This window comes from Manihot esculenta, chromosome 5, assembly GCF_001659605.2.
Source record: "Manihot esculenta cultivar AM560-2 chromosome 5, M.esculenta_v8, whole genome shotgun sequence".
Taxonomy (NCBI): Eukaryota; Viridiplantae; Streptophyta; class Magnoliopsida; order Malpighiales; family Euphorbiaceae; genus Manihot; species Manihot esculenta.
The window spans coordinates 28,389,164-28,402,337 of NC_035165.2; the positions used below are offsets into that span (position 1 = coordinate 28,389,164).

The window sequence follows — 13,174 nt, forward strand, 5'->3', positions numbered from 1 at the left end:
CAGTAGAAGACTCATTTCATGTGTCTGGTCAAACTACTCAAAATATTTAAATTACCGTTAAAAAAATATTATACAAAAGGTTTTCATTTCATTTATAATCACGGAATCTCTTATTTTATTAATAATAATATTTAAATTATCATTAAAATATATTATATAATAAATTTTTATTTCATTTATAATAACATAATTTTTTATTTTATTAATCAGTCGAATTTTTAAAAATTAATATAGCATTTTCAGCACTTTCTTGAACACATCAAATAAAAAATATCTTTGAAAATATTATTATTTTTTATTAGCTATATTGTAAAAAAAAAAATCAACTGCTACAAAATTATAATCTTGAGTTTCCAGATTAAGATCTAAATAAAATAGATTCAATTAAATATTTAATAATAATAATAATAGCAAGTCTCTCTCTTACAAGTCTTGTGGGACATTATTTATAGTTAAGTACCGATCTAGCAGATGCTGCTTCCAGAAGAAAAAGCTAAGTTGGAGTAGAATTCACTTCCAGTTTCAGGGAATATTTTTTAGGATAATTTATTAATTAATTTTTAAAAATATATTAAAAATGAGCCTTTTTAAATGATCAATAATTTACTCATTAATAAATTTATTCATACATTAAGTAATTATAAATTTTCAAAAATAATTAACTAACTAATAATATAGTTCCAAATAACAAAAATATTTATTTTTTATCATATTTTTATAAATAAATAATTACAAAAATTACTTAAAATGACTTGCCAAATGTTTTAACATTATTTATTTTGACATCACATAATCATAAAAAAATAGTCCAAAGTTATAATTTATAAATTTTCTCAAAAACTATATTTTAATTTAAATTTGATTTCCTTAGAATTTCTATTTTTAAACAATTAATATAAATAAAAGCTTAAAATATAATTGTAAAATATTAATAAATTATAAATAAATCACAACTTAAAATGGCTTATGTATTATCAAAATAACTACATTACAAAATATAAAAATAAATTTTTTACCTTTTTGAAAGGAACTTTTATAATAATTTATTTATTAAAAATATTATAATAAATAAAATATCTTCTTGTAAAATTATAAAACGTATGCAAAATTTACAAATTTAGTATAATATATTTATTTGTTATTATTTAAAGTTTAATATTATTTTTTTATTTTATTTACATAATTACAGCATTATGAAAAAAAATAATTTAGCAAATATTTTTCATATGTTTCCCTTACTAATTCCATCTATATTAATTTAGTAAAATAAATAACAACATGAAAAAATAAAAGAATTATTTACATTAATTTCTACCAGTATCAACAGAGTATCATTATTCATTCATCAAGCCAATCCAGACTAAATTGTTTCTCAGCAACCTGGACATGAAGATTACTCTGACTCACTTCCTTCCACAACCAAGAAACTTCTTCATCACAAATTACACTTCTTAAAGACTCTAAACACTCAACAGATTTTGGTATTTTCATAATCTCTGAGCATTCTCTCATGTCAATCTTCTCCAACCTTGATAATCTTCCCATCTTCTCTGGTAGACATTTTAGATTAATGCATTGAGAAATGTCTAGGTACTCCAATGACACAAGCTCACATATGGTTGATGGAAGCATCTTCAGAGTTGGACATGCATACAACCTTAGAATTTGTAGAAATTTAAGGTTGCCCAAATTAGCAGGGACTTCTTGTAGATTGTGGCAATTGGTTATACTAAGACTCTTCAGTGAATGCATCCTACAAATGCTAAGAGGCAACTTTATCAAATCATCACAGTGATCAATTGTGAGCTCTGAGAGTGAAGGGAAGATTTGGGGTAGGTCGATCACAGACTGATCAAGGCTGTTATTGATCTTGCATAGGATGAGAGATATTTTACTCAAATTTTTCAAGGGGATTGTGGATTCTGTCAATTGAGCAATTGAAACCTTTTCAAGCCAAAGGCTTCTCAAGTTGGCTAAACCAGAAAAAACTGAAAAATTGTCAAGTGTTGCATTTCGTGTACTGTAATTTATCACTATCAATGCTCTAAGCTTTGGCATGTCGTAAATGAAGGGAGGCAAGAAGTACTCATTAGCTGAGAAGTTTAAGATGAGGACTTCGGCTTTGGGGAAATCCATCCGGTACCAGTCCATTTCTCTCATCTCACCTATATGTCAAACATAAGACAAAAAGTAACCATGATGTAAGATATAGAACCACATTTGAATTGCATAGGTTATAACATTGTTTAAATCAAACCCACATAGAGAAGTGAGAGATACCTGTATGAATTGAAACAATCTGAGCATTGAAAGGTTGATCAGCATTTCTCACCCATTCTTTTGGGACCTCTGCTTCTCTTCTTGGCATAAGTAATCGCTTGCGTTCATTTACATTTCCATGATTCGCCAAGTGAATAGCAAGATCCCGTAACACATCATGTTGAATAACAGAAATCTCATAGTAACTGCTATATAGATCTCCAACCCTGCCAAATGAACAAATCAAAAGCATTTAGATAAGCTATATATATCTCTGCTCAATAATAGCAACACGGATTAATCAGTTCAATGAACATACCGTGCATCCTTCACCAAAGTGAGAAGATTCTTGTCTGAAAGTTCAACAAGGATAGCAAAAGCTTCTTCCTTATCAAGATCATGGATCTCAACCCACATATTGATGAGAACATCAAGAGGGATCTTCTTGTCTTCAGGAAAACATCCCAAATCTAAGAAGCATTCTCTAACCTTTTTAGACAAGAATTTAATGCTTATTGCCATCCTATCAAGCAATTTGTTTTCATGGGACTCGCAAATAGGTTCACCCCTTGACAATCTCTTCTTTGCACTCGCCCAATAAATTTCAGGTTGGTCCCTTAGCGAAGCTCCGATCACCTTAAGAGCCAAAGGCAGTCCTTTGCACTCATTGACGATCTATCAAGGCAAAACATATACATAACAGTTAGACTAGTGTCAACAATATGCATCACTAAATTTCAACTGCTGAGGACAGACACAAAAACAGAAACAGAGGAGGTTTAATATTACCTGCTTAACCAAATTGGAATCAGCAGTAGACGGAATAGATTTTTGTCCAAAAGCAGAAAGGCAGAACAGGGAGACTGCCTCATCTCCTTTCAACAATTCTACTTCATAAGTAGTACTAAGAACGGTTGGGAATTTGAATCGTGAAACAACAAGTGTTTTGCATCCAGCTACTCTAAAAATTAGCTGTTCAAGCACAGAAAGTGACCACACATCATCCAGAACAATCAACATTCGAGTTCCAATCCTCCAATCAAATTGCGGATTCCATTTGTTAATCAGATCATTGCCACCCCATGCCATAGAATCACTTCCTGAAACAAATCCCCAGATTTTTGCCCTCAATTGTTCCACGTTTGGAGACTGTGATACTGTCAAGAACAAAATCCTATTCTGGAAATGACCTGGAAATCGTGATAAACAGAGTCAATGAGAAAGTTTAATGCCAATAAGTTGGTAAATAATTCTACAATCTATGACTGCAAAATGGATTACATCCATTTGATAACTAGTCCCTTAGAACACCTGATCTGAAAAGCAAAAGCTTATTAAAAGTAATTGACTTCACAGAATTTAACAACGAGTTTTCCTCTAAATTGAAATTGATATTATAACAAATCTTACTTCTAACTTGATCATCTCTGCAAACTTCATTAGCCAAAGTGGTCTTCCCAGAGCCACCAAATCCACAAATCCCAACAACTCCCAAATCTTCTCTCCCAATCACCATCTCCTTTACCTTCCTCTTCCCGACCTCCATGCCCACGCCCAGTAAATTTACTAAACTAGTCTCCCATCTCTCTTCCTCCACTTCAACTCTCTTGACTGCCTCCTCCATCCACCCTCCACCTCCCGCCCCAATCTTCATAGTCCCAAGTCTTTGCTCCAGCCGCCTCGCGGAATCCTCCAGCCTATCAAATCTCTCCGCCGTCTCAAACCTCAGATGATGGACATCAGCCAAAAGGTGCGCCTGCATCGGTCCATTAACAAACCTCGAAACATTTTTTTCAAGCTTTTCCATCTTTCTGGCAAGTTGAAGGTTTTTGTAGACATTCCATCGATTCGAGGCTAATACCTTGCGGGCCAGCTCAAGGCCGTCCCGGAGAGTCTCCGAGAGACGGTCGAGCTGGGCTTGTCGCATGGCTGGAAGTTCGACACCGGAGAATTTGATTTCTTGAATGATAGGGAGGAATTCATTTATACTGGTTATAAGCGAATCCGCGCTTACTTTACACATACAGGATTTGCGCGATATTGAAATTAAAATTTTGAGGAGCTCGGTGGCTATCTCGCCGGCAAAGAAATCAGTGACCCCCATCACCGTTGGTCGTGGCGCCGGTTTTAAGGAATATAGTGGCGTGTGAAGATATGCCGAGGAGTGAAGAAAAGCTACGAAAGTGCAATATATAAAGTCCGAGGCATTCCTCTAAGTAGGCTCGAAAAGCCTCTAATTTATACAATTAAGATAAACCTTATTAATTATTTATTTTTTTATTATCTCTTAATTTTATTGCAAATATTTTAAATTTAAAATGTCAACAGCAATCCCTCTTTTTATTCCACTTATGCCAAGGAAATTCCACTTCTATAATAATAAAAAAATAAAATTTTATTTTGTAGATAAATAATAACATAAATAATTATTTATGTTATTATTTAATACAATTAATTATAATCATTGTAAATAATATTTAAATAATTAGTAATTCTATAAGTTTAATTTAAACTAAAACTAAAATTTTACTGTTACAATTATGGCATTTTTTGCATTAAACCAATGGAATTAAATTTAAAAATTAAAATTATTTAAGAAAATAAAGAAAAGAGAAAAAAAAATAAAGAAGAAATAAAGAGGGGAAGAGCATTCTAGAGAAGGTATAATTCTTTTTTTGTCCTCCTTTCTTATTGGTGTAAATTATCTATTTATTTATTTATTTATTATATGTAATTTGAATTGCATTGCAAGGCTGATATAAGCAGCAAAGTAAAATTATTTACTTATGTATTTGGATCAATTTGTTTCAAAAAATAATTTTTCATATGAAAAAATGTTTTTGAATAAAATTATTTTCTTAAAATTACTGATTTTTCATTATTTAGGTAGAATATTTTAAAAAATTTAATTAAAAATGTCTTTTTTTAAACGAGAAGTTATTTTTCTTAAAAATTAAGTAATTTTTTAAATTGTAAAATATTTTTGATTTTCTAAATTTTTTAAATATTTAAACATTAAAAGATATGAAATATATTTTATTAGAGCATATTTTTCACGAAATTAATAGAAACTTAAATTAAATTTTTACAATTTGGGCAAAGTGTTTGTCACGGTCAGCTGCTTCCGGCTGCTGCTTGTGGATTTGCGGTGCAAATTCGTCCCACATGGAGAAACATTGAGAAATGATGAGAAAACGTTTGGGTCCGGTTGTTTTAATTGGTATCAGAGTCACCTTGGGTCAGATAAATTATGCAGAACTAGTGGGTCTACGAGAAAAGGGCTACCCGTGAGAGACGAGGTGGAGCCGCCTGAGGTACTAGCGAACCATAATACCTAAAAATCCAGTTCTGGTTAGTAATTGTAATCAATTCAGTTGCGACGAGGACGTCGCAAAATTTAGTGGGATCGATTGTGATGATCAGCTGCTTCCAACTGTCTGTTTATGGATTTACAGCGTAAATTCGTCCCATATCAAAAAATGATGAGAAAATTGATTTGTAGAAATAAATTGAATTAATCATTATGGGTAAAGTGAAAAGTGAGTTTAAAAGTTATTTGAGTCAGTTCGGGTCTGTCCGTTTCAGTGTTACTGCTAGAAGAGTGATTTTTTTTTTACATTAAAAGATTAAAAATTTTTATATTTTAATATCAATAAAATTGTCAAATTTATCACTGAAATTAAAAATGATATTGAAATAGGCATCTGCATAATGGACGCACAATATCAAAAATATTGACCGAATAATAAAGAAAAATGGGCCACTCATCAAAAGCGTTGACCAATGTTGCCAACCTCAGACAAACTGACAAAGCCTCATTGACTCATGAAATGACCATTCTACCCTCGTCGACTCTCCAAACCATCGCCCCCCACGATACCGTTCATTAATTAATCAACTGCAGAGGCAAAAATTACTGAATCTTTCGACGACTGGTGAGAGGTGGACAGAGGACAAGCTGACTCATTTACAGACAATTAGCTCTCATCATGGACGTGTGGAAGGTGGATGGTGTCGCCGGAAAACAATCTATCAAGTCCCACAGATTGCTTTGGGTCGGAAAACAGCCCAACAGAATTCATGATTGACTTGGCAAAGTCTTGGTTTTGACTCTGAAATCGCTTTTCAAGTTATCAAATTCGAAGGAGACTTTGTGTTATCTCTAAAGAATATGCTTTTATTGGAAACGGAGAACCAATTATTAATTGGCGATTTCATTACATGCCTAACATTTTACACGGTAAACACAAAAGTTTCTGCAGAATAAATCCGATGGGGTCTAATTTGCAGAACCCTCCAGCCGATCAATCTCTCGCCGTCTCAAAACGAATACGACGGGCGTCAGCCACAAGGTGTCATCGGTCCATTAACAAACCTCGTAACATTCTTTTCTAGCTTTCTACGTTTCTCGCAAGTTGAGGGTTTTTGTAGCCATTCCATCGACCGGAGGCTAGGACCTTGCGGGCCACCTGGAGGGCATCCCGGAGAATCTCCGAGAGGCGGTCGAGTTGGGCTTGATTTGCAGGCTCGGTTTACACATGTAGGATTTGCGCGATATGGTTATTAACATTTTGAGGAGCTCGGTGGCTCGCTCGACAGCGAAGAAGTCTGTACCCGCCATAGCCATTGGTTTTAGTTTTTTTTTTTTTTTTTTTTTTTTTTTTTTAACCCTGTTATAATGATTTTATAATAAAAAAATTTAAATAAATCCTTATAAAATAATTTATAATTTTATCTTATAATTTTATCTCCATGATAAAAGTTTTTTAATTAATGTTAAATCCTTATAAAGTTTTAGATAAATGTTAAAATTAACTTAAGATATTATTTTATAATTTTAGTATTTGTTAATAAAAATATAAAATATGTGAAATTTAATTTAGAAATTAATTTCTATTATTTTTAATTATTGAAGAATAAAATAATATAGTTGATGATCTGATTGGGTTTAATATATTAAAAAAGAATGTGATTAAATTGTAAAAAATATTTAATTTAAAGGATTATTTAATTAATCAAATAAAAGTTCAATTACTATATTATAATTTTATTATTAAAATTTTCAAATTGAATTTAGCTATTATTAATATCGCAATTAATTTTATTTTTTTAAAAAATCGAGTATAAATGTAAATTTATATAAAACAGACTTTTTTTTCTCTAATATTTTATTTAAAGAAAAACCTTAAAGTGAACTTTGAATCTGCTGTGGAATTCTATAAGATTTTTTCTTTTTTCCACATCAGTGAGTTTCACGTTGAAACTCATAAGTGGCTCTAATTCTCTTTTTCTTTTAACTTTTCTTCTTTTTTTTTTTTTAACTTTTTATATATATTTTTCCAATTGATGATGGTAATATGAAAAAAAGGATGAAATATAAAAAAATTCATAAATAATACAATTATAAATTTATTATTATTATAAATAATATGGATGTTTTGATATGTTTTTTTTTTTTAAATAGAGAGATGAAATTGTTATAATAATAAATTCCAAGTGCTGAATAGTTATTTACTTACATTTTAACTAATGAAAGATTTTTAAATATGATTATGAGATGGTTAAGAAGGATAAAATTATTTTATAAATTAATAATTTAGAAATGTGTTGATAATTTTTTTAAAATAAAATGGCCAATTTGTTAATAATATAAAAACCGATTTTTTTTAAAATATTAAAAAAAATTGTCAAAAATAATTTTTTAAATTTCACTTTAATCTCACAAACAATCCCTCTTTAATAATAATAATAATAATAATAATAATAATAATAATAATAATAATAATAATAATAATAATAATTATATTAATCAATAATCATATACTATTTTTTTATATTTTATTATAAAATTAATACTATTATATATACAACTATACGAAATTCTATTAAAAAGCATATTTCTTTCTCTCTTTTTGTTTTTTTCCTTTTTCCTTGTAAATATTATTGTATATAAAATTTCTATATTATAATATGAGAATTTTGGCACATGTTTTAGTTTAGCTAAATTATCCAGCAGCCTGAATCGCCTTCAACAACCAAACCATTCCACTCAGCCTCCTCCTGAAGCAGCCAGCCAGCCAGCCAGTCTCAAGATGTGAGGGGGAAGAAAAAAATTGGTCTAGTGGATTTAAAATTAAAATATAATAATATAATGGATTCGTATAGAAATTAAATTATATATATTTATTTGTGATGTAGATAAAAATTATGGTAAATTAGTAATAAGTTGGCCCATATCTAAAATAAATAAAAAAAAAAGGGAAAGGTGTAGTAATATATTTTTATTAAGTACTTCTATAGTTATAATATTATTATAATCTATTAATTTTCAATAACTATAACTCACGTCTTAGAGCTAATCAAGGTAGTTCAAAATGTATTTTAGTAAATTTATCTATTTTTTTTATATATTTTTTTTATACTGTAATGACATTTAACTAAAGGTGAGCAGTATTCGATTCAAATGAAAAAACTGAGTGAATCGAATTGATTTAAAAATTTGATTCGGTTTTTTATATATTTTGGTTCGGTTCGATTTTTAATTTCAAAAATTTCAATTATTTCGGTTAGGTTCAATTTTGATCAGAAAAAAACTGAAAAAATCAAACCGAACCGATTAGTGATAATAATATATTTTTTCAATAATATAGAGAAATTAAATCAGATTAAGATTAAAATATTTTAATTAAATTTTAAAATATTAAAAATAAAGTGTAAAAAATAAAAAATTATTAAAAATGAAACCGATCAAACCGAACCGAATCAGACCGGTTCGATTCGATTCGGTTTCTGACAAAAATCAATTCGGTTCGATTTTCATACACACTAAAATTTCGGTTTTCGGTTTATTCGGTTCGGTTCGATTTTGAACCGAACCGACCGAATGCTCACCCCTACGTTTAACTACTATTTTGTTATAACATATTCCGAATTTCGAATATTATCCGCTTTTAGTCAAGAAATTAATAATATTATCTGCTTTGAATCAAGAAATTGACATCCTTTTAGATCCTACACCAGTGAATATTATTCGCTTTTAGTTAAAAAATTAACATCCGTTCTTTTCTTACGATTTTGTTTCCGGGATTGCTTGTTTTTTCTTTTCAAAAACGTATCTATTAAAATATTCAGGGCATATCCTTATAAAATTTTGCCCTTTTAATCCCTTTCCCATTTGATCAACTTATATAGAGTTACTTTCCCTACAGGTTCCTCACGAGCACACCGTACTCGTTAGGCCAGATTTTGATATCTAAAATGAAAGAAAAAGGTTATACAGTGAATTGAGACAGAAGAAAAGAGAAAAAGAAAAAGAAAAACTCAAATAGGTTAAATAGACATCAAATCAATGTTTTTTTTTAAAGCTTCCAGGCAGCTGCTAGAGCGACAAATAAAATAATTTAATTTAAATTTATTAACTTAAATATTTATTAATTATTTAATAAATATTTATTAATTTAAATTTACATTGAATATTTTTATTAAAAAATAAAATATTTTTATTTTATATTTAAATTTAAACTCAAAATTACTGATTAATAAAAAAATCTCTTACATCTTGAATTAATTGATTTTAATTCTTTTAACTTTATTTTAATTGATTTTAAATCGAATTCCATGTATATTTTTAATTTATAATTCTAATTTAAGACTCAATAATAATTAATTTCAACAATTTTTTTTGGAAAAGTGATTTCATTAATTATATAACAAATTACATAATCAAGTATATATTATTTAAAAAAATTTTGCGACCAATGTTTCAAACCTATGATGCCTCTTCATTGATTCAGACCATTGTGGAAGGTTTGTTTAATGCCTACAGCACTCAACTTATTAAGAATTGGACGAGGATTCAATGGATTTGATTTAGAATTAAATCGAATTAAATAAATTAAAATTTTAATATTTATAAAAATAAAATAAAGTGATTTTGATTAAAAATTAAATTAAATTAAATTGATATGATTCAATTTAATTTAGTTAATTTGATTAATTTAATTTTTTAATAAATTTATTATTTTTTATATTTTATTTTTAATATTTTAAAATTTAATTAAAATATTTTAACTTTAATATGATTTAATTTATTTATATTATTATAAATAATATATTATTATCATTAATCGGTTCGATTTAATTTTTTTTTTAATTTTTTTTGATTAAAATTAAATAGAACTGAAATCAAATCGAACTAAAATAAATTTTTAAATTAATTTAATTTGATCAATTTTTTTGATTTAAATCAAATAATCCTCATTCTAAATATGACTATATTAATTATAAATTGATAACAATTTGAAAATCATATAATATTGTAATATTATATAAAGATCATGCAAGCTTAAGGAATGCAAAATCCATAATAAATAACTGTATTCAATAAAATTTAATAAATATAACATTACATTTATTAGGAAAACTGTGGATTCATTATTAAATAATGTTAAAAAAATAAATTATTTATTAATTTAGTTTGATTTTAAAATAATTTACAGAATTAGAGTTGCTAAAAAAATTATTTGAACTAGCAATTTTTGTAAATAGTTTAAAAACTGCATTATTTGCATAAATTATTTTTTAATTTATATTATTTAAATAATAAACACATAATTCAACTGCAGAGGCAAAAATATCATAGAGAATAGTAGAGGACTGGTGAGGAAACACGGGACAAACTGTGAGCCATCTGTAGACAAGTCTAAGATTCAGCTACGTCATCGGGAACAATGAATCAAGTCCTACTGGTAGGGTTGGGTGAGAAAGCAACCAAAGTAAGGGACGAGGTTCATGTTGACTTGGCAAAGTCTTCATTCACAACTCCAAATCGTCCTTTCAGCTAATCAAATTCCATGGAGACTTCGTCTTATTTATAAACGACACTGTTTTTACCCATTTGACCATTTTAACTTTATGCATAAAATTTAAGACAGCAAAAGATGAACGCAAATTTAGTGGCTTAAAGTTTTGTTGCAATGATTCATAAAGCTTTTTTTTTTTGTTTTTTTTGAATCCGTCTAAGATTTTTGGTGAAAATAGCCTTACAGTTTATTTTTTTAGAAATACTGCAATCACATAGATTATGATATCTCAAATGCTATCATCTGCTTTTTTGAAAGAGGTAGGATGTTCAAAAATATTAGTCATACTATTTTTAAGCTTATTTCTAAGGTGATACAGGTGGAGTCAATGAAAGATTTAAGATTTATAGAACTTTGTAAAGGTTCTTATCACCACAGTCACCATGTCTATACAGATCAATGGTCACATACCCGATTTTTTCTCTCCTTCCAGGAGCCTCAGGCAAGGAGATCCTCTATCCCCTTCTTTTTCTTATATTTGCAGAGGGTTTTTCACATATTCTTGAGACTTCAAATATGAATGTTTTGAAAGCTATAGACATGGTCCTTATATCACTTATCTGCTCTTCGCAGACGATTCCACTTTATTCTCCAAAGCTTCGGAGATGATGCATATATCATTTTGAATGTTCTCCAGAGATAGTTAGAAGCAAGTGGTCAAAACATCAATTATGGTAAATCCTTCATCTTCTTTAGTCCGAATACACCCCTTAGGCTGAAGGACAATATTGCAACGAGATTGAGAATCTCTTTGGTAAATACTTATGACAAATTCCTTGGTTTACCAGCCTCTATATCTAGCTCTAAACGTCAGGCCTTTGATTTTATAAAAGATAGAATTGCTTCAAAGTGTGCAGGGTGGAAAGAAAATTTATTGTCCAAGGGAGGAAGTCCATAACCTCGGCCATTCCTATCTATGCGATGTCATGCTTCCGTCTGCCTTCATCTTTATATAAAGAGATCAATGGTATTATTTTCTAATTTTGGTGGGGTCACAATCAAAATGAGAGGAAAATTCATTGGGTCTCTTGGGCTAAACTGTGTAATGAAAAATGTGAAAGAGGAATAGGTTTCAAAGATCTTGGAAGTTTTAATAAAGCTCTTATTGCAAAACAAGGATGGAGAATCTTGTCTCAACCCGACTCTCTCCTTGCCAATGTTTACAAAGGTAAGTACTTTCCCATGGTTCTTTCCTCTCAGCAACACAAGGTATTAAAGCTTTTTGGGGATGGTAAAGCATTTTATGGGGAAAAGAGTTGATTCGGTTAGGAACAAGACGGCATGTAGGTGATGGACAAGAAATCTTTTGCAAAGAAGACAGATGGGTACCAGAGATTTTTCCTTCCTTTCCAAGGACAAAATAGAATCATAATCCCTATATTGCTCTTGTGTCTCATTTGTTTGATCCAATTTCCAGAAGATGGGATATTCAGACTTTAAATGAATATTTCAAACCGTCGGTGGTCAAGAGTATCCTTTCTATTCCTATCAGTATTCATCCTAAACCGGATCTGGATACAGGTGGCAGAGGCACCTTCAATGGCATAATGAAAACTCTAGCAAAGGTAACCCGGGACCTCAATCTTCTTATAATGCCTCCTTATTTTAGAAAAAGTTTTGGAAAGTGTCTCTACCTTCTAAAATCTGCATTTTTCTATGGCAATTTTTAGTGGAGCGACTTCCTTGTGGTGATCAATTGCATGCCAGAATCAATTCTTTTGACCTCTCTTGCTTACATTGTGGTGAAAGAGAAACTTTCACTTATTCTTCAGTTGTCCATATGCAGTTGCTGTTTGGATATACTCATCATTGAGATTCAGATCTTCCCTGCTGAATCACACATCTATGATTAATTTATGTGCAAAACTTTGTGGTTCTTTTAACTCTCACGAGGACAGAGAACAATTAATACAAATAATGGGTTTTATACTCTGGTATATCTGGAAAAAGTGGAATGCATTAGCTTTCAAAGGGGAACAATATACTTTTAATGAGATCCTAGATGTAGCTATAAGGAATTAAGTGAATTTTGCTATGATAACTTCCAGTGAGGA

General features: G+C 29.6%; 1 protein-coding gene across 1 annotated transcript; it reads right to left on the reverse strand.

The window, feature by feature from the left end:
- Positions 1-1,279: 1,279 nt before the first annotated feature.
- On the reverse strand, positions 1,280-4,459 carry LOC110615661 (probable disease resistance protein At4g33300). Its single transcript, XM_021757659.2, has 5 exons — positions 3,670-4,459; positions 3,049-3,449; positions 2,579-2,934; positions 2,281-2,486; positions 1,280-2,165 (listed from the first exon to the last, which is right to left on the reverse strand). Exons 1-5 carry the CDS (start codon positions 4,361-4,363, stop codon positions 1,339-1,341), a joined length of 2,484 nt encoding a protein of 827 aa, XP_021613351.1. The 5' UTR covers positions 4,364-4,459; the 3' UTR covers positions 1,280-1,338.
- Between the last annotated feature and the right edge of the window lie 8,715 nt (positions 4,460-13,174).

Bases quoted from the DNA above. Each gene is read 5' to 3' on its own strand.
- LOC110615661 (XM_021757659.2), bottom strand. From the start codon at position 4,363: ATGGGGGTCACTGATTTCTTTGCCGGCGAGATAGCCACCGAGCTCCTC. The intron at 3,450-3,669 runs GTAAGATTTGTT...CACGATTTCCAG, and splicing joins CAGAGATGATCAAGTTAGAA to GTCATTTCCAGAATAGGATT. The intron at 2,935-3,048 runs GTAATATTAAAC...TTGCCTTGATAG, and splicing joins ATTCCAATTTGGTTAAGCAG to ATCGTCAATGAGTGCAAAGG.